Source organism: Aptenodytes patagonicus, chromosome 5 (genome assembly GCF_965638725.1).
Source record: "Aptenodytes patagonicus chromosome 5, bAptPat1.pri.cur, whole genome shotgun sequence".
Taxonomy (NCBI): Eukaryota; Metazoa; Chordata; class Aves; order Sphenisciformes; family Spheniscidae; genus Aptenodytes; species Aptenodytes patagonicus.
Genome location: NC_134953.1, coordinates 34002354 through 34026089, shown reverse-complemented (window position 1 = coordinate 34026089; position 23736 = coordinate 34002354). Strand labels below are relative to the sequence as shown.

At 37.1% G+C, this 23736-nt stretch overlaps 1 protein-coding gene across 1 annotated transcript in view; it reads right to left on the bottom strand.

Moving 5' to 3' along the window:
* Nucleotides 1-5015: 5015 nt before the first annotated feature.
* BICC1 (BicC family RNA binding protein 1) overlaps nt 5016-23736 on the bottom strand; it is a 115790-nt gene continuing 97069 nt past the window's right edge. The window contains exons 11-21 of the mRNA XM_076339295.1: nt 23132-23290; nt 22554-22750; nt 22114-22255; nt 20867-21023; nt 19301-19466; nt 17886-17925; nt 17056-17210; nt 14571-14727; nt 11838-11998; nt 9447-9546; nt 5016-7907 (exon numbers count right to left, since the gene is read on the bottom strand). Of these exons, the coding sequence (XP_076195410.1) occupies nt 7777-7907; nt 9447-9546; nt 11838-11998; nt 14571-14727; nt 17056-17210; nt 17886-17925; nt 19301-19466; nt 20867-21023; nt 22114-22255; nt 22554-22750; nt 23132-23290 (1565 nt within the window). The 3' untranslated portion in view covers nt 5016-7776. The remainder of the gene's footprint in view (nt 7908-9446; nt 9547-11837; nt 11999-14570; nt 14728-17055; nt 17211-17885; nt 17926-19300; nt 19467-20866; nt 21024-22113; nt 22256-22553; nt 22751-23131; nt 23291-23736) is intronic.

Below are 23736 nucleotides of genomic sequence, written 5' to 3'. Positions count from 1 at the left end.
TGTTGTGCCTACAAATTTCATTCCTCACACTGGCCAAGGATGACCATTAGCATCTGTACCTTCACTGCCATAGTTTTTAAATCCAACACAAAAAGCAAAGGAAAGAAGTTGCCTGAAAATTTAAAATGCTTCAAAACTTCCCAGTATTATTTGTTTGAAACTTGACTGCTCACCAGAAGAGAGCAGAAACTAGAACCAAGTATGGGAGAGCCAAGATCTAGGAGAGGTGAGCAGACACCACCAGCAGCCAAGGCAGGCAGCAATGCTAGAAGTGTTATTTCTAGTCTCCAGTCATTACTTTTAAATCTCTTAAAAAAAAAAAAATCCTTCAAAACTCTCATCCACGCTAGCGGTTCTGGATAGTCTCCACATTAATAACTCCCAGGAGAAGCAGCGAACATTGTATTTGTGTAAGCAAAAAGCTCATGAAAACGCATGTAAAATTTAAAAACTAGCCCCTTCTAGCATTTGGGGTCCAAAAGTATAATGGAAAGAAAGTACTGAGTCAATAGAGGAGCATCTGCAACCACTTTCAGTGAAGATGGAAGAGAAAACAGCGCTGGAGGCATACTCAGGAGGAGCCTTCCTACGTGACAGATGCCTTCAGCATTCCAGCTTGCTGGCTATTATCACCATTTGGTGCAAGGAGAAACACTGCTGGGACAAAGATAATTTTAATATAGCTGCACAAAAATATCTTTTGGCTCATAGGGATTAGTTAGCTAGTTGTCTCCCATCCAGTTTCCAAGCAAGATTCAAATCTGTCAGCAATTTAGCCTCACTTACCATATTAGCTTTGTTTGTACTGATTTCTAGATGCTGGACTACATAAAAAGTGTCTTTCAGTACCAAAAGGATCAGCATTTTTAGTACCGAATTGTCTTTGCTAAGCATCCAATGCTGCATGCAAGCTATTTCAGAGTAAGGATCTTTTTGGTACCATGCAATAGCAACTTCACATTAAGGTGAGCTTAGGCATGAAAATAGAGGCTTACTCTTGAGAAAACAAAACCTGTTCTGCTGCATGATGGAAAGACTTGTGCTAGAGGAATAGGTTGTGAATGTTTTGTTGTATCTGAACTTTAATTTTCTTCAGCTTTAAAATGGATTCATTCTTGGGTTCCATCTTCCTTTTCCCTTAGCACGTTCATGTCACATATAGCAAGATTTACTGTCTACTGAAGGTCTCTTATGTTATCCTTCCCCAAAAAGCTTACATATTTTCCACTTCTTTTCTATATGGTCCGTATACAGCACGAGATTGCATTTTCGGTGGATGGTTTTAATTTTGGGAACCATAACCAAGTGCCATGTGCATTTCAGGCCTCTTCAAATCTTCTGTCCTTCATAGATGACAAACTGTGATTTTTATCATAGCAAAAAAAAAAGTAAAAACATCCATATCAATTCATGGTCCTAGGGTTATTACATTAGTGGCAACATTATTTCTTAAAACATTCATCACCCATTGTTAGAAGTGACAAATTTTTACTTCATTATATAATTGGTTCTTTTTCTCATGTGTTTTGCTTTTTCCATCTGTTAGTTTCCATGAAGTTGCAACACAGTTTTGGCACAAACTAGGTAATTTCCATCACAATGTATTCATCTTCGTATTTGTCAAACATCTGGAATCGTTCTGCATTTCTCAGTAGAGCAAATATTGCCCAAATCTTACTCCTTAGAAGACTGGAGGAACTTGACATTAGATGATGCTTTGACTAGCGCATAAGTTTCTGCATCTTCATAACCAACTGTCTTTATTTCCCAACATAATTAATATCTACTCTGATTCATTTAAATGTCAAAAATTCATAGAATACTTCTCATAATTATGGCTCAAGATATTCTAAAGTGTACTGCGAATAACAAAACAATACACTGTGAATATACTTACATGTAATTCCAAGAATTTCAGCGTATTTTCTGGACTATTTATTAAAAAAAACCCAACAACTTGAGAGTTTGCAAACAATTTTTTTCCTTCAAGGCTGAAAACTTGCTTTTTGATCAGAAGTTATGAGTTAATTGTTTTTGCTTTTCTTTATGGTTGTTTTGCTATTAAACCTTATTACAGTAAGTAGTTTGTTAACATTTGAGTCCGTTCTTTAATAGTAGTTTAATAGTCCGTTCTTTGTACTTTCTACAAAGTGAGAGGAAAAATAATCTAATTAACAACCATTAGCTCCTACTAATAGTTGTGTCAATATTAAAAAATGGCAAACATGACTGTTCTACTACTCTATTTTGATTTATAGAATAGAATAAAATATTTCAGTTGGAAGGGACCTACAACAATCATCTAGTCCAACTGCCTGACCAACTCAGGGCTGACCAAAAGCTAAAGCATGTCATTAAGGGCATTGTCCAAATGCCTCTCAAACACTGACAGGCTTGGGGCATCAACCACCTCCCTAGGAAGCCTGTTCCAGTGTTTGAACATCCTCTTGGTAAAGAAATGTTTCCTAATGTCCAGTCTGAACCTTCCCTGATGCAGCTTTGAACGATTCCCACACATCCTACCACTGGATCCCAGGGAGAAGAGATCAGCGCCTCCCTCTCCAGGTCCCCTCCTCAGGAACCTGCAGAGAGCAATGAGGTCGCCCCTCAGCCTCCTTTTCTCCAAACTAGACAAACCCAGAGTCCTTGGCCGCTCCTCAGAGGACATTCCTTCCAGCCCTGTCACCAGCTTTGTTGCCCTCCTCTGGACACATTCAAGGACCTTCACATCCTTCTTAAATTGTGGGGCCCAGAACTGCACACAGTACCCAAGGTGAGGCTGCACCAATGCTTACATTGGGATAATCACCTCTTTTGACCAGCTGGTTATGCTGTGTTTGATGCACCCCAGGATGCGGTTTGCCCTTTTGGCTGCCAGGGCACACTGCTGACTCATATTGAGCCTATAAATTCTGTTAAGTTCTATAAATATTTTGTAAAATTTGCTTTGTTGATGCATGAAATCATGTAAAACATTAAAATCAGGAACACTATAAACAGAAACTTCTGTATGTCTGTAGCACAGGAAACAAAGATAAATCCAAATTTTCCTTAATACAATGGCAAATCACAATCTGCAAAAAGCCTCTTGTAATTTCTGGATTTAGTTTTCAGATATAGAAATGACCCAGATAGTATCTTAAGCCAGAAGAAAAATAAAGGAAATTTATACCAAAAGCATGAGTTTATTGTGTGGTGTGTTTCAGGTTTTCTTCACTCACAACTACCCCCAATTCAAAATAAGAGTTCATTTATCTTTTAACCATTTCAGGCATTCTGTAAACACTTTCCCGAGCTGCCTACATGTCTTTACAGTTCTCCACTTTCAGAGAAGCTGTTGAAAATCTTGTAGACACCAATGATGCCTATTGCAAAAATTTCTGGAAGTCCATTTGCTTTTCCATCTTCTCAAATCCTCAATAACTTTGCAGCAACTCCAAATAAAAGCCAAGCCTTTCTTTTGCTCAGATGTCTACGACACAAAGTAAGCCGGTTCTTCAAGTATAAAAGGTAGCTCCAGCAGTGTCCAGACTTATCTGGAATCAAATACTTCTTGGCTTACTTCACAGTACAAGCACAAGTTTCTGAATATCCTTGCCTACCACACCTTTCCTGACCAGCCTGCAACAGTACTCATACACCTTTTGTAACCATGTTTTCCAGGGCTTTGGAAAAATAAGTCTCCTCCACCAAGCACTTGATCGGAGTGGAGTCAAACAGTAAGGACAGATGTCTCACTGTTAACCTTTACACAGCTTGGAGAATCCATCTCTTTTCTCTTGTGTATTGGCAACATTTCTTAGTAGACATCTTCCTCTTCCAACTAGAAATCACCAGTTTTGCTCTTCTGACTGGTAGCAGAGAGAGGCGATGAGCATCTGGACAGTGAAACCTCTGTTCAGGGAGCAATCCTGTTCATGCCGTGCCATGCCAGCTGCTGGGAACACTGCTTGCACCGCAAGGAGAGCGGCCATCTAGCTCTGATGCTCCATCACCATTCCTCCTCTTTCCCACACCATCTTTAACACTCTGCTGACTGAAGCCACATGGTGGTCCATTAGAAGCAATATTCCCAAATAAATGGTCCACAGAGGAAACTATCTTGCTTCAGACCTCTGTAGTTCACTATTGCTCAGGCATCAGAAACGCTGTGCAACTTGCAAGTCCATCTGCCTGTGCAATTTCCATGTAGTTTATGCCAATGCCTTGTGAGTTGGTACTCAGCAACATACCCTTCAGTTGTCCTCAACAGAAGAGCTTGTTCATCTGTCCCCTTCCCAGACTTGTTCCCACATCTGCAATTCCCAGTAGCTATTCAGATACTCACAGATTTTTAAAAGGTCGGTGAGCCAGGAATACTGTTATTTAAGCGGAGACCTGCGTGTATAAAATAGTTAACAAGGAAAACACATTAGACTGCAATATTGCAATGCCTGAATGCACTGAGTGAGGTAAGTAATATTAAACTTGTATCACTACATGTCAAGCAAACAGACAAGACTGATGTAACATTATGTACATATTACCTCAGTGTGAAAGCTATGCCTCTCACTAGATTCTGACCGGTTGTGTGGCCAGCATCCCAAATAAAGAATCCCTATCGGTTTTTTCCACTTCTACACTGGAAGCGATAGTATAATGACCACCATGAAAGAGTACATACAACGGTCCTGCTAACCACACCAAAACATATATAGTCATTAAAACAGGAAGACCAGAGAAAGAATAAAACTCATGTAAACCAAACCATTAAGACCTGCTATGAATTGAACCTGAGATAATTTAACTCCTTTCCTATTCCTTTTTAAGGAGAGGTATGTCAAAAAAGCATTCTCATTTAAAAGCCAGACAAACACACTGTATGTGACATAAAAAGAATAGTAAAACACATGGAGCGTTAGCATGTGAAAGAAACATGTTGCAAGTATGTCAAATACTGCTTTTTATATTTTATTAACAAGTAAGCATCCCTGGAACTGGGTCTATATAAAAAATACTTAATTAACCAATCAGAATACAAGGGAGTTATATAAATTTATTTTATGCAACATTGATTAGTTTTGAAAATTCCCATTTTTAATGTTTTAATTTCATCTTTTATTTAAAAAAAAAATCACTAAAAGGACACAACCCACAAAAATACAATCTGTATCTGCTCTATATTTACAGATAACTGGTCACTATTAAGGCACAGATTTAAAACTAACATTTTTATGTAGCAAGTCAAATATTTGTGCATAATATAACACTAACAATACGGTACACTGTACTGTCATATTCCCTTTGTGGAATCAAAATAAGTGAGAAATTTTTTTCTTCCAGTGTGTTCTTTTTTTGTGTGAAGCCCTCTTGAAAAATAACGTTGTTAATGGGAAATTCTTCACTTTGGTGTAGATGATATAAGCACTGCTCAGCAAAAGACCACATCAACTTAATACTGTAATAAAATCAGTTTCTGAGTATAGTACTGTCTAGATACATAGTATGTACTTAAGAAAGATTAACAATCTAAGAGTATAAAGGTTTTTTGATGCTTCTAAAGTTTAGGCAAAACAAGCAAGAAGGGGTTGCAGAAAATTCTGTACAAAGTGCTGCTGAATATTTATTTCATTAAAAATATTTTATAAAATTAACATGACTGAATACACTTTGATTTGCAAACACTGGTCTTACAGATGCAATCACTTAAATGACAGCTTATCTGTGAGCATGTAGTCCATGTGAATGGAACTACCTACATGCTTAGAAGTAAGGACAAGTGTAAATAGTTTTAGAATTAGAAGTTGTGGCTTCCACGAGGTTTCCATGAAGTTGCTCTTGCCCGTGTAACACACATACACACAAGTATCTCATAGATATGTGGATATTGACTTCTGGCATTTGAGCACAGTAACTTTGATGTGAACAACTGCACGTGTACAAGATGCAGTTTTATCCATTCAGATCTCTAGTACAATTTTAAAACCAGAGGAAGCTAACTGCTCCTTGGTCTACAGGAGAAGTCACCCAGCTATACACCATTAAGTAGATATGGCTGAAATGAGTACTGAGCAGTTATTTTTTGCTAACCGCAGCAAGACTTTATATTATTGCTTGATCATCTATGCCCTCAAGTAATAGTTTCTTTAAATTCCCTTTCTGTGTGCAAATTTCTCTATACATCATTTTGTATTCTCACCTTAAAAGAATTATCCATGGAAAGTGTCAAAACTATTTCTCACCCATTTTTGCATAAAAACCAACTACTGTAAATGTTATTCTAATGCCTTCTGTTAAGAGCACTTGACAGTGGTTTATGTCCATCTCAAAAGGCTTGTACACTGAACATAAATAATACATTACAGTAGAGGTAATTCACAATATTTCTTATGGGAATGCTTTTCAACAAATTAATGCTTGGAAACTTCATATTGCATTGCAGAAAGAGGCACTTTATGAATTCCTTCATTATATCAGAACCCTTCATAAACCCATAACGAGACAATGGTAAAGACAGAGGAATAATATTGCCAAATCATTCGGACTTTCACAGTATAAGAATGCAATAGTTAGCTCTAGCCACTTATAATATGGACTCTTTCTGTTGAACATAACTTGTTTCAGAAATAGTTCATCTCCAGAGTTTTAAACACTTTTGCAGCTGACAATTACAAATCTAGATTGAACAAAACAGATGCTATTACACCTATTTTACGTAGGTCTCTTAATTGCTGCATGCATAGTCATGTAAGTAATATGCGTCACTTATTAAATGGCAACAGTGCTGTCTTGTCAAATTAGATTAGTTGTCTGTTTAATCAAACTGACAGCCCAGAGCTCTAGTTTGATGAAAGCCTTTCATTCTCTACCATAAATCTGCAGTAGATCAGTTTAATCTGTTACGTATTGTAGGTGTATAGAATCTAAAAATAAAAGTCTGATATAAATAAGTGTCCTTTAGTGGCAGGGTACTAAAAATAGCCCTTTGCTTTGAGACAACCATTAAAAACAGTTTTAGCATAACAGGCAGCAGTTAAATATGATGACTGCAAAGGGTTAATATTGCAAGGTCCATTTTGGTCTTTCATTGCATCTGTTACAGTGAGTGAGTATTATTGCAAGCAGCATTAGACTGCTTCATAAGAGCGTAATAGGACTGGTCCACTACTAAGTGGCTTGATTTGGAACAGTCTCTTCAGATAACTACCAGGGAGACAGAGGGGGAAAAATCTGCCTAAGAACGAGTTTCTAGTACCATTATAGTGAGATGTGACTTAATGCAGGAACACCTGAAAAAAATTTGATTAGTGCCAATATAAAAATTGATATGGAAATGAAAGAGAAATATATTTCCACAGGACAAGAAATCAGAACATGTAAAGTGCAGAAAGACCTCAATAATTATTTTAAGCAGTACCAGAAAAATCCATCTTGATAAAAACCCAAAATCTATGCTCTCTGGCATCCCAGCTCTTCATTCTTCCTTCATTCAACAAAGTAAAAATTCAGTGCATACATTATAGTTATAGGTAATAAAATACTAAACAAAGAACCCTATATTATTATTATTGCAAATTCTGTCCAATCTACACGAGTAAAACGTAACCCACATTTGGTGTTCTGAAAGACAACAGACAAAATGTGTTTTCTTTTTTTTTGGCACAGTATTGTGCAGACAAAATGCTTTGGTCCTTGACACCCAAACTCCCAAAGTGCAGAGGGTGGTGTGCAGTGAAGGCTGTCCACAGGATTGCCATGTCCATCTTTACAGCTGACTTTCTGAGCCACGACTTACTGCTACCAGCGACCGCTGACACTAGCAATGTCCGAATGATACTGACGCGGCAGTCTTCCACTAGCTCCACCTTCCAGGAATGAGGCACGTATGTTTGATGGGTCAAAGAGCTTTCTTCGGTTTTTATTCAGCTCTATAAAGGTCACACAAAAAAATTTCTCATCAGAAATTAAATTTCAATATTTTGATTTAAAGCAAAAGCAAAATTTCTATTTAAGCAAAGAAAATATTTTAGACAGAACAGTATGAACTGAAAATGTCTGTGAGGTACTCGTTCAATTTAACAGTTCAACAGGATAGTAAGAGTGCCAGGTTAAGACTCATAGAGGCTGCTTGGGACGCAGGCACCTATTTGGTGCAATTCTTAATTGGCACTGATACAGTGTGGAGTAGATAATATTTTGCAATATTGATTTAGATCAAATTGACATAGCTGAAACACTTTAAAAAGGTTCTGTTATAATACCCAAAGGCTGCAATCTTCCTGAAGGTACATGCACACAGAATGTACGGCTGCAGCACAACCATGCAATGTAAACTGAGATGACAGAAAAGCTTATTGGCAACTTGATAATTTCTCAAGGCACAATTCTTTAAACACAACACTGAAGCAATATCTTAGTAAGGATTTTCAGAAAAAACAGATGCTCACCTCTGATTCAAACATGCACCCTAAGCTTGTATTAGCAAATGCTCATCCAAAATGTTTTTCCTTTCCCCACTTTTCTATTCTTGTAAACAAACTCCGTGATAGATACAAATCAGTGAAAGATTACATAGATTTTCATGACTGCTATTGAACTAAGTACATTGCATTTTTACCTCTTTATGCCACCATTTTAAATTCATAGAAAACATTCACTAATGGCATCAGAAGAGATGCAATTGGGAGAAAAATGATCTAGTGTTACAGTGAAGCATCTGAAGAAAACCCTTCCTCTGATACAGATTCATTGCCTAGACAATGTAATATGAAATCTCATGCTAGTTGTTACAATTCGAAAAAAATCTAGTTAGGCATTATGTACTACAACACATTGTAAGAAATTATATTTGGCCTTCATCTTTCTGCATGTAGGGTACAAGACAACCTTTCAACTAAAGTGGGTTGCAAAAATTCCAAATAAGACTTAGGTGTTTCTTTTCAAACCTATACGTTTTGCAGAAACAACTGGCCTTGGGGAAAAAAACAAACAAAAAACCAAAAAAACGAAAAACAAAGCCCCCCAAAACCCAGGCAGTTTTTCCCAGTAGAATGATTGCTCTGCTAATCAATAAAGTGGGGGACAAGGAACCAAAAGCCTGAAAATGCCAGTTCCGACCGGTATGTAGTGCCGTTCAGACTCTGCAGAGCCTGTAATCCCAGAGCTTCTAGGACCTACAGTTTTGGGGCATAAAACAAAGTTCACAATCTGCTGTAAAACAAACTTTCTACCAAGCTCCAACTTTACAAGGGGACACAGGACTATGCAACTGAAATCTTATTTGGTAATGTGAAAGCTCTATGAAGCCTGGTTTTAAGTGCCTGCTGATGAGGGGCAAGCCAATATGACCTCTGTGGACTACATTCTTACTTTTCAGTCTTTCCAAGATCCTCTGTCAACTCTAAACACACAACTCAAGTGAGAAGAATACAAACAATACTTAAAATCAACAAATCTGTGTTATTTACCTGAGATTGCAAGCAGCATTTTTCTTCTGGCACCAAAAGTGGTAATTCCTAACTCTTTCAAATCTTGATCAGTAAGAGTAAGGAATGTCTGCAGATCAATCTAGAGTAAAAAGAAATAGGCAAATCATGCAAAACAAGTCTCTCCCCAAAAGTATGAAGCCATAAATGTGGTTCAGAATAGCTTCACAATTTTTTTTCCTACTGCATTTTACAGTTACTCTGCCAACCTATTCTTTGCATGTAAACAGCAATCATTGCTTTCCAATGGATTCTTCACACAGTTGCTCAATTTGCTACTCTGCATTTCTGACAGAAAAAGAGAAACTAAAAAGCGAGCAGTTTTAGACAAGCACAGAAGATAATTAATCTTATTTATTTGTGACTCTCGAGATTTTGAGTATTTACCACAATTGCTGCAATGTACTTGGGAATAGCCAGGTATATATGTCTGTAGATATCGTAGGTGCTTCAGACTATAGTAGGTTAGCAGAGGATGATTGCCCAACTACGGGTGACGCATTTGAATTAAAGCACTGAGTATTTCATAGCATTCCAAAGTGTGTGCAACCATGTATGTTTGCGGGTTTTCTTCCTCCCAATAAAATTCACAGAAATGTGGTGGAAAATTGTTTAGCTTTCACTCTGGCCAAACTACTTGGCTCATCTCACACCTAATCAGCAACTTGAGGTAAGAAAAACCAAAACAAAAACCCACCTGTCAAGGAAAAGCCATCTTTAGTGTTAGAAACCAATACAGCCATCTCTCCTTTTTAGGAGAGTGACTAAGATAATAGGAAAGGATTAATGACTGGATAATATGGGTATTATGGAACATGCAGGGGAGTACAGAGGAGAGAATTCTGTGTACAGTTCCTTAGGTTTAATTGAGGCACAGCTGGATTTATTCGCTCATATTGAGGATTGACCTTGCCACTTTCAGACTGGTTGCAGGCAAACCCCTGCTGGTGTCTATCCCACACCTGCCAGTGCTTTGCAATCCAAAAAGTTCATTAGCTCAGGTGCAGCCAGTTCCTAAGCACTTTTGTGCAGTACTACACAGGAATAAAATTCCCCTATAGCACTTAAGCAGCATGATTAGAGAGAGACAAGAAATGCTGGCAGGAAACGCACCAGATCCAGCTGCCCCCGAGCTGAGACAGCAGCAATACACTTCAGTGGACTCAGGACGATTCTGTGAGCACATATACATAAGTGACTTAGCGCACAGGAGAAGGTACAAATTTGCCTCATATCTACCCTTGGACTAGTGTAGTACACACTTCAACGTGCCCCTGGTGTGCACAGTTTTCCTCTCGTAGAAGCAAATCTGAAGCTAAATATTGGCACAGCAGAGCAACTTGTGCAACATGAGTGGAAGGTCATCTTGGAGTTTGTTCTTCATGAACACATGCACGGTTCTCTTAATGACATGGCAATCTGCAAAAACCCACTTTGTGTGGTCTATTAAGAGAAAACATGCAGGTGCAAATCCAAGACCAGCAACTGGTGCAGACCTCACTGCTGATAAAGCTGTGAAACAGACACATGGGTCCAGAACACAGGAAGATGCCAAATCCAGCTGTGGTCCTTCCCCTGTACTACATAAGGTACTGACACAATCCACACAGACATCTGTTTTGCTCCCTAGTACCCCCAGTTCCAGCGGTGTGACACATACACCTTCCCACATACAACTACAGTGCTTTCAGGACAAGCTCAGGGGCTCTATGTCTAAGCCAATAAGTCTTGCAGCTGGGCTCACTGTACTTTTGTGACACAGTTAAATCTCTCACCAGAATAAACTATCTGCAGATAATCAAGTTGACTCTACCTAGATAGTATTCTACAGATATAAAATACTACCATTTGGACTAAACTGAGATTAGTTGGTGTGGAGGCAGAAAGCTCACAGAGATGACTGACCATATCTCCCTGTTGGGAGTGGATCAAAGGAAGTCAACTGGCACACAAGGGAAGAGGCGAGGGATGAATATATGTGACCCCAGCATCAGCCGAGACAAGACATTACTACCGAATGCAGACTGGATTTCCATAACCTATACATGAAGTTGACCGAAAGCTATTAAATTCTAGTTAGCATCCTAGTTTACAAGTAGGAGCCAAGGTTTAAATTTCCTTGAATGAAAAAAAAAAAAAACAACCCCAAACCTAAAACCCTAGTTCAATTCTTTGTTAAGTATAAATCAAAGGTGCAGGACAAAACAGTACTCATGTACAGGTTGGCTATTGAAAGACACATGATACAGCTTTGAAAGAACAGCTCACGAATATCCTTCCACAAAGTGAGACTTCTTAGTGGTCAAGAGAGAGAACAACTACTGCTGGAAAACATGCTACAAACACAAAAGTGTCTTTCAAAGGAATACTAACCTCTTGCTGTTGGAATACATCTGTGTATTTGCCCAAACCAAGTTTGCTGAACAGCTCGGGCAGATCAGATCCCTTGAACAAACTGTTCAGGTTACAGCCATTGCTTCCTGTCAGCGAGGAAATGCAGTCCATGTAATTACTGCTACTGAGATAGTGTTCAGCTGAAAGGGAAGAAGTGCACTTTTTAGTCACATCACAGAAGTGCACAATTTTCTGTCATATCAACATTGTATTCAATTAGAGCATTAAATTAACAAAATATTTACATCTTTATTATTCAGCAAAAAAAGCCTCTCAGTGGTCTGAGAGAATGAACAGCATAAAGCAAGTTTTTTGTTAATTAAGTTCCAGTGTTTGTTTTCTATAGAAAGAATAAAATCACATTATGTGAACTGTCACATGGATACAAGTCAGGAACTCATACAGGGGAAAAGGCTGTAAGACCCCGTTGCTTTTCCTCCTTCTAAGCCCTCTCCTCTTTTCTCCAGTGAATATTTTGGAAAACACCATTGCACGCAAATGCAACCAGCCCTTTTTAGTCCGGATGGGGAGTAAACCATGCTGGAGCAATTCCTGGTAAAGGAACTGCCTAGTAGCCACGTGATTTGGCTATTATTTTCATACAATACAGACAAAAAAAAATAAGTGCAATAGTTTTATAACAGACTAAAACTGGAAATTCACTCCCCACACAATTTTAAAATCACATTCCTAAAAGGTGTATCTTTAAAAAAAGTTTCCAGGGTGAGGTTCTTAAAAAAACCCAAAAAACTGATTTAGCAGTGCAATTCCTTTCCTCTGTGTGTGCATGCTGGTAGTGTGTAGTCACATAGTTCATAATTATTTTTTCTCATACTGTGTAAGAAAAGGATAGCTCCCAGGGAGTGCATCAGGCATTTGTGTAAATGGGGCCATCGTGAGTGCTCCCTCGTTACTGACACAGGAAAGAACAGCAGTGAATGCATAAGAGGCCTGCAGGAGGTAAAGGATACTTTCCCAGGTGAGTAAAATTAAGATTGCCCCCGAGACTTATGCTATGGCCTCCACTATAAAATTCCAATAGGATGTGAAAACCACCATTTTTCACAACTGGCTATGCTACATTTCTTGTTTTCTGGGCACAGACTAATTAGAAGCATTTGGGATTGGATTTACAGAGTTTGGAGAATTTCTATCAACCTCAGCTCCATTTTGGAAAAGAGTTTTAAAATACAGTAAACCATTCAACGTTGAAAATGTGAACATTGAGTTTGACAAATGAAGCAATAACTAAGTTGATTTTTAGACTTTAAAAGGTGATGCCTGAATTTCTTCACTATCAGAGTAAGATAACATTAAAAATACCCAAACAGAAATTCATGATCCTACACTCAGGGCAGATGCAAGGTCACATATTGAAAACTGAATATTAAGAAATATTTCTTACTGGTGCAGTCAGGAAGCATTATCTTAAAAACAAAGAAGAAATTCAACACTACTATGCAATTGTGTCAATGAACACTTAAATTTTAGTACTCTGGCACCTATACATTAAGGTAAATACATTTGTTCAGCCAACTCATAACTATTTCTTTTGTCCCTCCTCCACACATTTCATTCTCGAGAAAGCTACAGCTGCTATAGAACAGTTTCCCCCACCACCAATGTATTTGCATTTCTAATTTTCTTCTAATGCATATGTAAATAGATTTTTAATCCTCATTTATTTTGATTAACTTAGAACTTCCATTTTTGTCCAATTAACTTGGAAACATCAATGGCTTGATTTAAAAGATAAACTTTTCATCTCTCTTGTTCTGTGAGTACTTAGAATATGGTACGCAGCCATTCACAGCTGAACTAATGTGCTTTTTAAAATAATAAATAATTCCAAGTATACCAACCATGAATATTTTCTCTAATTGAAGCTATCCTTTCTTAGAATGCCCAACTTTTACATCTGTGTACTTTGCAGTTAATCTGGGATTTAGGTTTTATTCAACTTTATAAGAAAAATGCAACAAAAAAAGTAAAAACAGCCAGAGCAGTTATTTCCCCATAATGCAGTTAGTTAGTATGGACCAGTATTCTCTACCTCCATTTTTCACTCTTTCAGAAAGGCATATATTAAGTTATTAAAAAAAAAGAAATTAAGTTTCAAAGAGTTCAACTGAAGTAAAATTTTAATTTGTGAGTTTTAAACGTTGTTTAATAAGTAATTACAAGATTTACAGCCTGTATCCACAGAAACCAGTGTTTAAAATCATGTGCTAGGTCATGCCAAACATATGGACAGCCTTATTTTATCACCATAAAGAGAATCATGCTTTAAAATTCAGAATCAGCACAGATTATGACTTCTCCACCAGCGAGCACATAGCCCAATAAAGACCTGGTGGCTGTTGTTGCATCGATAACAGAGCAGAACAACAGTAGTCTAGAAATAATCTTTTATATAGGTCTGTTTTCAGTACACCTTGAAAAACCCCTTCCAAGACAGCAAAGAGCTTTCAGCAAGAATGTCTTTAATTTAAAAAATTTCCTTAAAAGTTTTCCTTTATATCATGTTGTATATCATGTTACACAATCTTGCATATGCTTTCACTTTTCAATTTGTAAAATACATTTACTTTACAGGTGCCGGTAATTTAAATCCCTAGTGATGTCAAGAAACATTTATATTAAAATAAATATTCATTGATATCAACATGATTTTTTTTTTTTTTAAATTTCAGATCTTAAGAAATTATTAACCTGATTTATTTTGTTTCCGTTTGGGGCTGCCAATTGAGGAGACAAATTCATTATGAGCTGTGGGTCCAAGCCCATTACGGTCTCTCCAGTTATCAGATTCACTGCCACTTCCCAGGTGCTCCCGACTGTTGGACCGTGAGAGAGACATTGAGGAACCCTGCAAATCAAAAAGAGAAAATTTGGGCAGAAAACAGAAGTTTCATTGTGACTCAGATGTTTTCTTTGAAGCAGCTCAGTTTAAAAAAACAGCTTTTAAGGCTTGCAAACATTCTTTTGGCAGTTGATCAATAGTCAAATAATTGCAAACCAGACACAAAAACAGCAGGTGTGCTTAAAACATATGCAGTTTACAGATTTTAAGCAGAAGTTATTTAAAGACCATGCTTCAAAATAAACTGCTCAGTATTTCCAAGTTTGTTTCCAAAACGTTCCACGGTATCAAATTCCCACACAAATTCTAGACAAAGCAGTCTATCAACTATATCCCTTCACACGGAAGAGAACATAACAGAACATCTATCTGAAGATAAGTGGATCAAGTACACAATACTTGACAACAACATGGTATATAATACAACAACAACAATTCTGCAATGGTTTGTGAATTTGCAGATTTTTTTTTTAAATAGATTTTCATATTCCTGTAAAGTACTAATTATCAACTCTCACCACTGTAGGTGAGAACGTTCCAAAATAAGGGAACAGTATTCCCTGAAAGCAGCAGTTAACTATGGAATTGGGTGGGGATGTACTCAAAAAGAGATGGACATTATTGATACCACACACTTACATGAACTAAAAATTGTGGAACCAAAAGAACAATTTAATTCTATACACGTGCATCAAATTCCAATTGAAAAGCGTAACTTAGGAGGCAGCAATCTTTTCTACTATTCAGGAAAATTGACACCACTGAAGAAAAAAGGCAAAAGCTCCTTTTCATGGGCAAAATCAGGAGGGTGTGAGCTCTGGTTAGTATGACTCAAGAAATGAAGAAAGGCAGAAATTGACTTCAAGTCTTACAGAAAAGCAAGAAAAGACAGGGCCTCTACATTATGTTAGATCATAGTGACGGCTAATAGTTGTGAAGTAAAAAAGATGTCATCCAATGTTTCTGGAAAACTCAATGCACAGTAAAATACCACAGTGAAGATGAAGTATGTTTGGTGAGCTTATTTTACAAATTAACTTCCTAGACATTAGACTATAATACCACTACTATGTCTGTTCAGACTTCAGCACATGACTCTCAAAGGTGCATACGTATGGAGGAAGTGTGGCGGTACTGCCTCTAATAACCAATGATGTTGAAGACTGCTAAACAGAAGGAGGATACAAGGAATCCAAGTTTTTTAGCTTCCCCAGATGTTTCCACAATAGATCATACCAAACAATGGAAACAGGAGTCCTAACACGCTATCATTTCACTGGAAAGAGTGTTTTTGGTTAGAATGACATGCCTGCTTAGAGACTTTTAGGAGTGCATCAGGGTTTGGGAGAAAACCCCACCTCAGCTCAATCAGTATAGAAAAGTATGTAAAAAAAAAACCCACCAACTTTGGTTTGTAGCTTTTCCTCTCCCCCTAGTTACTACTGCAAGCTCATTACGTCTATCCAAACCTATTACATGTAGTTGAATGACAAAAAGTTCACGTCAAGTGGGGAACACCAAGGCACATTTTTACCATGGTTGAATATTTCTTTTGCATTAAAAGATAGGTATATCCTAGAGAAAAGCTGTATGATGTCCCAGTCCTGAAGACACATAGCATTTACATTTTATGTAAGTAGGACAGAAATAAGGAAAAAGGTGTCTCTATGGAAGCTGGAAAAGATTACAGCAAGGCAACACACTAAAAAGCAACTTCAGAACGCCTCTGAAAAGAAAGGAACATAAATTCCCTGCAAGATTCCCATGGTGAGACTCTGAAGAGACTTGCTGGACCCTATGGCTGCCTTCTCCCTGGGAAATTTCTGGGCCCAGTGAATAGCGCAAATAGAGCAAGATCTTCCAGTTCTACAGCTTTGTCAACAGAAGATAAGATGAGCTGCAGCCATTTCTTGTTCTAACATTCTGCTCCACTATGCAGTGATTCACATTATATAGTTTATCTGTTACATACACATTGTTTCAATTAGGTTACAAAATTTCTACCACTTGCCTATAACTATTGAGACATTTGGTCCCATAAGTTGTTTTAAGTTTCTTTAAACAAATATATTTTCAGGAGCGGACTTCTATAAAGCTAGAGTAAGATTCATAAAGCAGGTATAGTTTTGTGTGTTGGGCTGAATGTGTTCCATATGTCTTAATATTTACGTAAGAAACATTTTTCACAATAAAAAATATTTAGAACCCTAAAAGGAAAGCTAAAAATCTTATCTGCAAAACTTCTTTTTACAAAAGTTATAGACATTACTCAAGAGGAACAACTGTATCATTCACTAGAAATAAGATTTCCATTACAGTATAGCTTTTTTATACCTCATACGTAGTTGTCATAGATGGCTTGTACGATACATGATTCGCTCTTCTTAGTTCCTTGATAGTTTCTGCAGGCATAGATTTAGAGAACCCCAAACCACTCCACGTATTTGTTGGAGTTCTCACTTCCGTTACAACTGGCTTCTTTAACATAGCTGAAAAAATACAGAGACAAATTAGTAAATCTCAACCTTAGTAAAGGTACTGAGATGATAACCCTGAAGTCATGTATGGTAATAGACTTCAACCCATCAAACGGTAAACTCTAAACACCTCCACTTGCTACACAGCTTGAATCCTACCCTCCCTTAAGGCAATTAACTCTGTCAGAAGACAGATAACCCCATAGGGCTGCAATGAAGCCAAAAGAATTGTATCTGTTTCAAAAAGGAGGGTTTCTGGTTTTCTTATGGTGTGGGGGTATTTGGTTTATTTTTAACAGGGTCAAAGATATGGTTAAGTCCCTTATCAATTTTGTAACGTAATTTATCCCTGAACTAAGGAGCAACTTTGCCAGTATGACAAATATCTTAAAGTTTAATTTGCATCCAAATAAAATCAAGTATTACAGCTGTGAGGTCTCTGAAAACAACGTGGATCGTTTGCATATGGATATACTCACACAGAGCATCTCCCATCTGTGAGTTGTTTATACTGTATTTTATACTATGTTGGTATTAAGAAATTTTTGGAACATGAAAACTAATATGCAAATGTTTCACTATCAGCTTTAAATTTGATTAAAAATCAAATTACAAAACTGAAGCTTCAGAAAATTCTTTCAGCCATGTACTAACAAACTTTTCAGAAGTCACTGTTTATCCACATACCTTTGGTTGCTAGTAGCTTCTTCTGTTCATAGTCAAATGCCTAAAAATTAAACATGCAGAGGATATCTTAATCGCCATTCTAACCAAACGTCATTCCAGCACTCAGCTCTTTGTAAAAACAAAGGTTTTGAAAGTGGCCAGTGACTACATCTAGGAGAAACCTGAAGTGCTGCACAATAATTTGTCAGTAGTCCAGTTAGAGCCTTAGTTAAAGTGTTCACTCAAACATAGATAACAAAGATTTTAAATAACCATCTGATATCCACGTGAGCGCGGCTGCAGCAGTATTTACAAACTGGTTAGGCAGAATTTTTAATTTTTTTTTAATAAGACTTTTTCCAAGCATAGTTTCTCTTCCTTTATCATGTGTTCTTAGCATTTAAAACATTCCTCAACAGTACAAAAAAGATAATATATATCTTAGACAGCAAATCTAGCCACCACAGTTATTTTTAATAATCTTTCAAGTTTAGTTCTTCTCCATACACTCATCTTCTGAAAGGAAAAGAACCTAAGTTTTGAGAGAATTAAAAAAACCCCTGTATTTGCACTACTTATGACAATGGAAGATTTGAAGTTTAAATACCCCTGGTTGAGTAAGTTACACTTCTTTGAATTACGGATTATCAAGTCTAAACATACACATAAAACTACAAAAAAGCAGTATTTGGCCTGAAGTGTTAAATTCACTACTTGAAATAACTAGAGCTCTGATAAGGAAAAGGGCTGTAAAACACTAACCTTAATCTTGTTCCACTACCCCATGCAGTCTAGTTATGCCCACACCGACAGATCTATACTGAAAACTACTCTCTTACGACAGCTTGACAAACAGTCAAAGGGGTCTCTCTCTTTGGGGAGATTTGCAATAACACGGTAGTACTTTATAGTATAGTAGTAGGCTGTAGTTAACCGAGTAGGAACAGTACAAGAAAAAAAGGAGTATATGTACAGATCCGTATTTGTAAAGCAAAACCAGTGTAGTTACTCCAGTAAATCCCCCTGTATATGAACCTGAAGCTATAGAAAAAAATTGTGTTGACACTGCTTATGAAAAGTTGTAAAATGTCTTTTGTATATATAATTCTCTTTTCTCAAAGCAACGATGTAAGATTTTTTTTTTTTTTTTTTTTTACACACAAATGATGCTTGTGAGACTAATATAGCCATGCAATTTATTCTGTACTTAAATTTTTCTTATTCAGCAGAAGCATAAGGGCTTTTTTGTCTTCAAGACTTAGTTGACAACCCACTCTTTAGTTGAAAGAGTTAACGACTTTGCTGGGAAGTGCGTTTACTGAAATGGTAATGGCAAGTCAGTCTGCTGGTCAGTGGTCACCTTGGCATTCCATGGTAATTTCACTTTGCAGTTATGAAGTTTTGCACTAGATTTGGGGTTCTTCAGGGAAACATACCTGCATATTTACATATGACGGCTGCGGAGCTAGACGTGCTCTTTCAGAGTTCTGCTGTGCAGCTGCTGCTCGCTCTGCTGCCCGTTCACTTCCAGGAGCCTTTTTATCAGCCATGGGACTTTCAGAAGCACTTAACTCTGCTTCTGACAGCAGCCTCTCTGTGGTACTGCAGGAGCAAAGTCAGTATTAACTCCAGTCTTCTTTTTCACAAGCAGTGAACATTCAATGCAATTTTGATAATTGAGCTTTACCCTGAGGAGTTTGGCAGCCAAATTCAAGAAATGCCAGTACACAAACATCTCAGTGTTTTTAGCAATATTTCCAAAGTCTCAGCTTCCCTTCACCTGTTTCTCTGTCAGTGAAACAAAGCACACATTGCTGCTTCCTATATTATCAAGTATGAGGCATAGTTTATAGATTCAGGTTTGAGCTGTCTGGTATCTGGAATTATCACATGCAATCCCTACACAGCGTGACTTCATACCTTTTAGCCTTGCTCAGCCAGCAGGTCTAACATTGACAGTAGTAGGATAAAGAGACACGCATAATGGGGACTAAGAAAGTTAACATCGGTCCTACTTGCTTTTAAAGCTTCAGTAATTGCAGTCCTACATGCCAAAGCGCCTCTTAATGTAATCTTTTCTTTCTAAAAATCAGCCACATTTTATGCCTACTCTAGAAGAGTATAAACTCTTACTTCAAAGCAAAGTGACCATGTTTTAGATGCTGTAGACTACCCCAGAAAAATGCCCTAAGGAAACTGTGAACACTACATCCTCAACAAAAAGAACAAGACATACAAACAACTGTGACATACAAACAACTGAGTCTGGTTAAGCAGGAACCCTTGGATTTCTAAACTCTGAGAGCAGAATTAATGAAATACATATTATAGCTTTAACAGTGTATATAAATCAGGTAAGAGAAAATATGCATCTCAAAAGAGTGATGATAAACAGTTCCCAAAAGGAACAGTGAAAACACTACTTAAAGTAGATTGGCTAAAACATTGCATTAAGCACAAAACCTGTGTTGCCAAGACATATTATGACTCAAAAGAGCCTTTCCCACTGCTGGCTCATTAAAAAAACCCAAACAAACAAAAAATCATTGAGACAAGTGTTTGAGAACATGCTGTTATGCCCCGAATATTGTTTTTCTAAGAGAACAGCCTCAAGTACACACAAAAGGAAAAAGGCTGTCAGTTAGAAATTGTTCTCAAAGCAATCAATAAAAAAAAAGGAAAGTGTAACAAATGTATCCTTTAGAAATAGGTAGTGAAAGTTACTCTGAAAAAAAATCCCCACTCTTTTGTGGGAGAGGAAAGGCATTTATTTTTTTCAAACCAAAGAAAAATACTTAGGATGTACAAAAAGCATTCAAAGTTTGCAATTATCAGACAAACTGGGGAGGTTATTAATGCCCAATGTGATGAAAAATCAAGTCCAATTTAAATCAGCTCTTTGAGTATCTTATGACTGAACCACACCTTCTACCTACAAAAACATGTTAAGTATTTTTGCACGGTGAAAGTTCCATTAATCTGTATTTGCACATTTAACTTACTGTAAATGAGAGTTTTTGGTGCCTTGCAGTAATTCAACCGTTTGTCTCTTAGAACAGGCCTGTTTGGAAGAGCTCATCATCTGCTTCAGATCACTGGTATTTGCTGAATGGGATGGACTTCTTGGCATGCCCACTTCTACAAAAGCATCATTGCAACCTACAAGACCAATGAAGAGAATAGTTAAACAAAACCCTCATGTTCTAGTGAAGTTACTGAAGGAATGACAACTATAGAACAAAACCTGCTCTTCCTCCTTACAGAATTATTCTAGTCTTCAGGGATAACAACTTGGTCAGAAATGTAAGTTCAAATGCACAAAAAAGGTGCTAGTATTCACATATATAGTAGACACACTAAGCATCTTTTTTAAAAAAAAAATATTTTAAGTGATATTAGTTAATATTAAATCTGAAGACTGACAATCAGAAGTGACTAAGTATTTCAAACAAATTTGATTTTATATCCAGTTTTAATAAGCTTTGCCAGGTGCTCAGATAACTTTTGCTGAAATAAAAGCTCCCCTCTTAATGTTCAGGTATCTTTAGCATGTGTTTTTACAAATATTTATCACCTTAATTGGGCAATGTACCTTTTATTCAAATCAGCATTTCAAATGACCACAACCCTTAATAAAAGAGCATCTCCTTGTTGATCAGTATTTGCAAGGGAAACGAGGCCTTTACACATATTTGCTCAAGTCTGAAGTGGAACTGGCTTTCCCTCCCTCCAAGAATGACAGGAACAGTTCATTAGTTCCTTTAGCTCCTAAAAGGCAGCATAACTGAAATATTGTCATAAAACATGTAAATAAATTCTGTTTGCCAGTGTCATCTAGGTTTGATCTACACATAATTTTATGCAATAAACTTCTCAAAGGCATTAAATCTTTCCTTGCATTAAAAAAATACGTCATTTAAACCAGCAGAGATTGTTTTAAGCAATGAAGTTAAGCTGCTGCAAAACATACTAAAATTTTCATAGGTTATTTCCCTCTGCTCTTAGGGAATAAATAAAATGTTACAAGCGCATTTACGTTGACTTAAGGTGTTTCTATCAACAGTACAGCTCAGATACTACACCTTCTATTTACTTTCTTTGAAAACAAATCTGGGACATCCAGCGATATTTTCCTTCAACATGGCTGCAAAACCAATGCACAGGCAATATATTTACATTTTTGTTTCATGAACTGTACATAGACTGCACAAACACTACCAGACAAAAGAATAAAATATCAGAATTTTACCTTCTGCACTATTTGACTTGGCAGCTACTTGTTCTGAGGCACCATGAGTACTTGTTTGTCTTACCGGATCACTGTGGTTTGTGCTCAACACATTCTCTCCTAGCGATGTGGCAGACAGTGCAGCATACTTGATATTTGAGGTCTGAAATGATTGTCAAAAATCACTAAAGTGATTGTTATGCTTAAGGAAATGTTGAAAGAATTTCCCTTTTCTATCTGTGCAGGAGAACAAGAAATTAATTCCTGATATAGGAGAACAATATGCTTGAATGTTCCATTTTTCAATCTTTAAGTCGTATTTTGAAAACACCACTGTTCAATTTCTAAAATTAGTAGCTTTAAGAATCTACTAATGTAGCTAGTTTTCTCTTTCAGCTCTTCTTAGTAGAGGTTTATTACAAACAGAGCTGGTTCTCCAGAGATAACATCATATCACCTACCTTTACATGACCATTTAAAGAAGGTGACCCTTTTTTACTCTCTGATTGCATGCCGTTCACATGGACTTCAACAGGAGTCAAGCCTGGTGGTGGAGAGGGAGTGTTCTGACTGTAACTAGGTACTCCAGACAACAGAATACTAGTTAAAGTTGCTTGGGCAGTAGACGGTATCATTAGGTGGGGAATAGCAGAAAAACCTGTAACAAAATTCGGTTATGTTCTGATTAAGTTTCTCATTTAACTTTCTCAAGTACTATAGAGATTTATATAAATCTCTACGTGGCTTTGATACATCACTAAACAAGTTTCCATTAGAATTGCATGCCAAAAACATAATGCTTTATCTAACCATTACTTTGTAGGTTAACATAGTTTCCTATATAAAACAGATCAAAACATTGCATGTGACAGCATGTCATAAGCTTTTATTATAAATTTGGATACTTATCGATCTGTGTTAAGATAAACTTAAGAAATTATTAAGACTCTAAAGAATGAATGATTCTGGACTTTTCAATAGTCATTCTAACAACTTACTGTTGCACAACTAATTTAATTTACATTTAACTTCTACCAACCTGTGGCATTCGCGTTAGCAAGAGATGTTGCCCATAACGTGGGACTAGGCGTGCCTGAACTTGGACTCTGTAAGGGACTCACAGAGCTATTGAGGGCATTCAGCAGAGAGTTTGGAGCAGTTGAGGTGTTGACTGACAGGGCTGTTGGACCTAAAAGGCCTGCAAAAAATGATACAAGTGAATATTTAGTTAAGACTTACAGAAAAACATTTTTACAAGAGTACCAATTAAACAAAAACCCACTAAATTGCACCAGCATGTATTTTACAAATTTTAACATTAAACCTGCTGTTAATTTCGTGCAGAGAACACATTAAGAACAAGCATTCTTAAACTGGGAATCATATATTCAAGAAGAATTGCAGCATCTCATGTCCTTCTACTGGACTCTAACTATTGGCAGAACAACGATTCTGCACTGGCTGCTTCTCAGCCCCACCATCCCTCTGTATCCCCTTCATTGCTTCTGTCAGTTTGTTTCAAAGAAGCATCACTTAGAGAACAAGCAAGCAACTGCACTGCACAACCTTACTTTCATTTCAGACAATAACCTTTTTCTAAGAACCACTGCTTCCACACTAACTGTTCAATTCCTTTTTGCATCT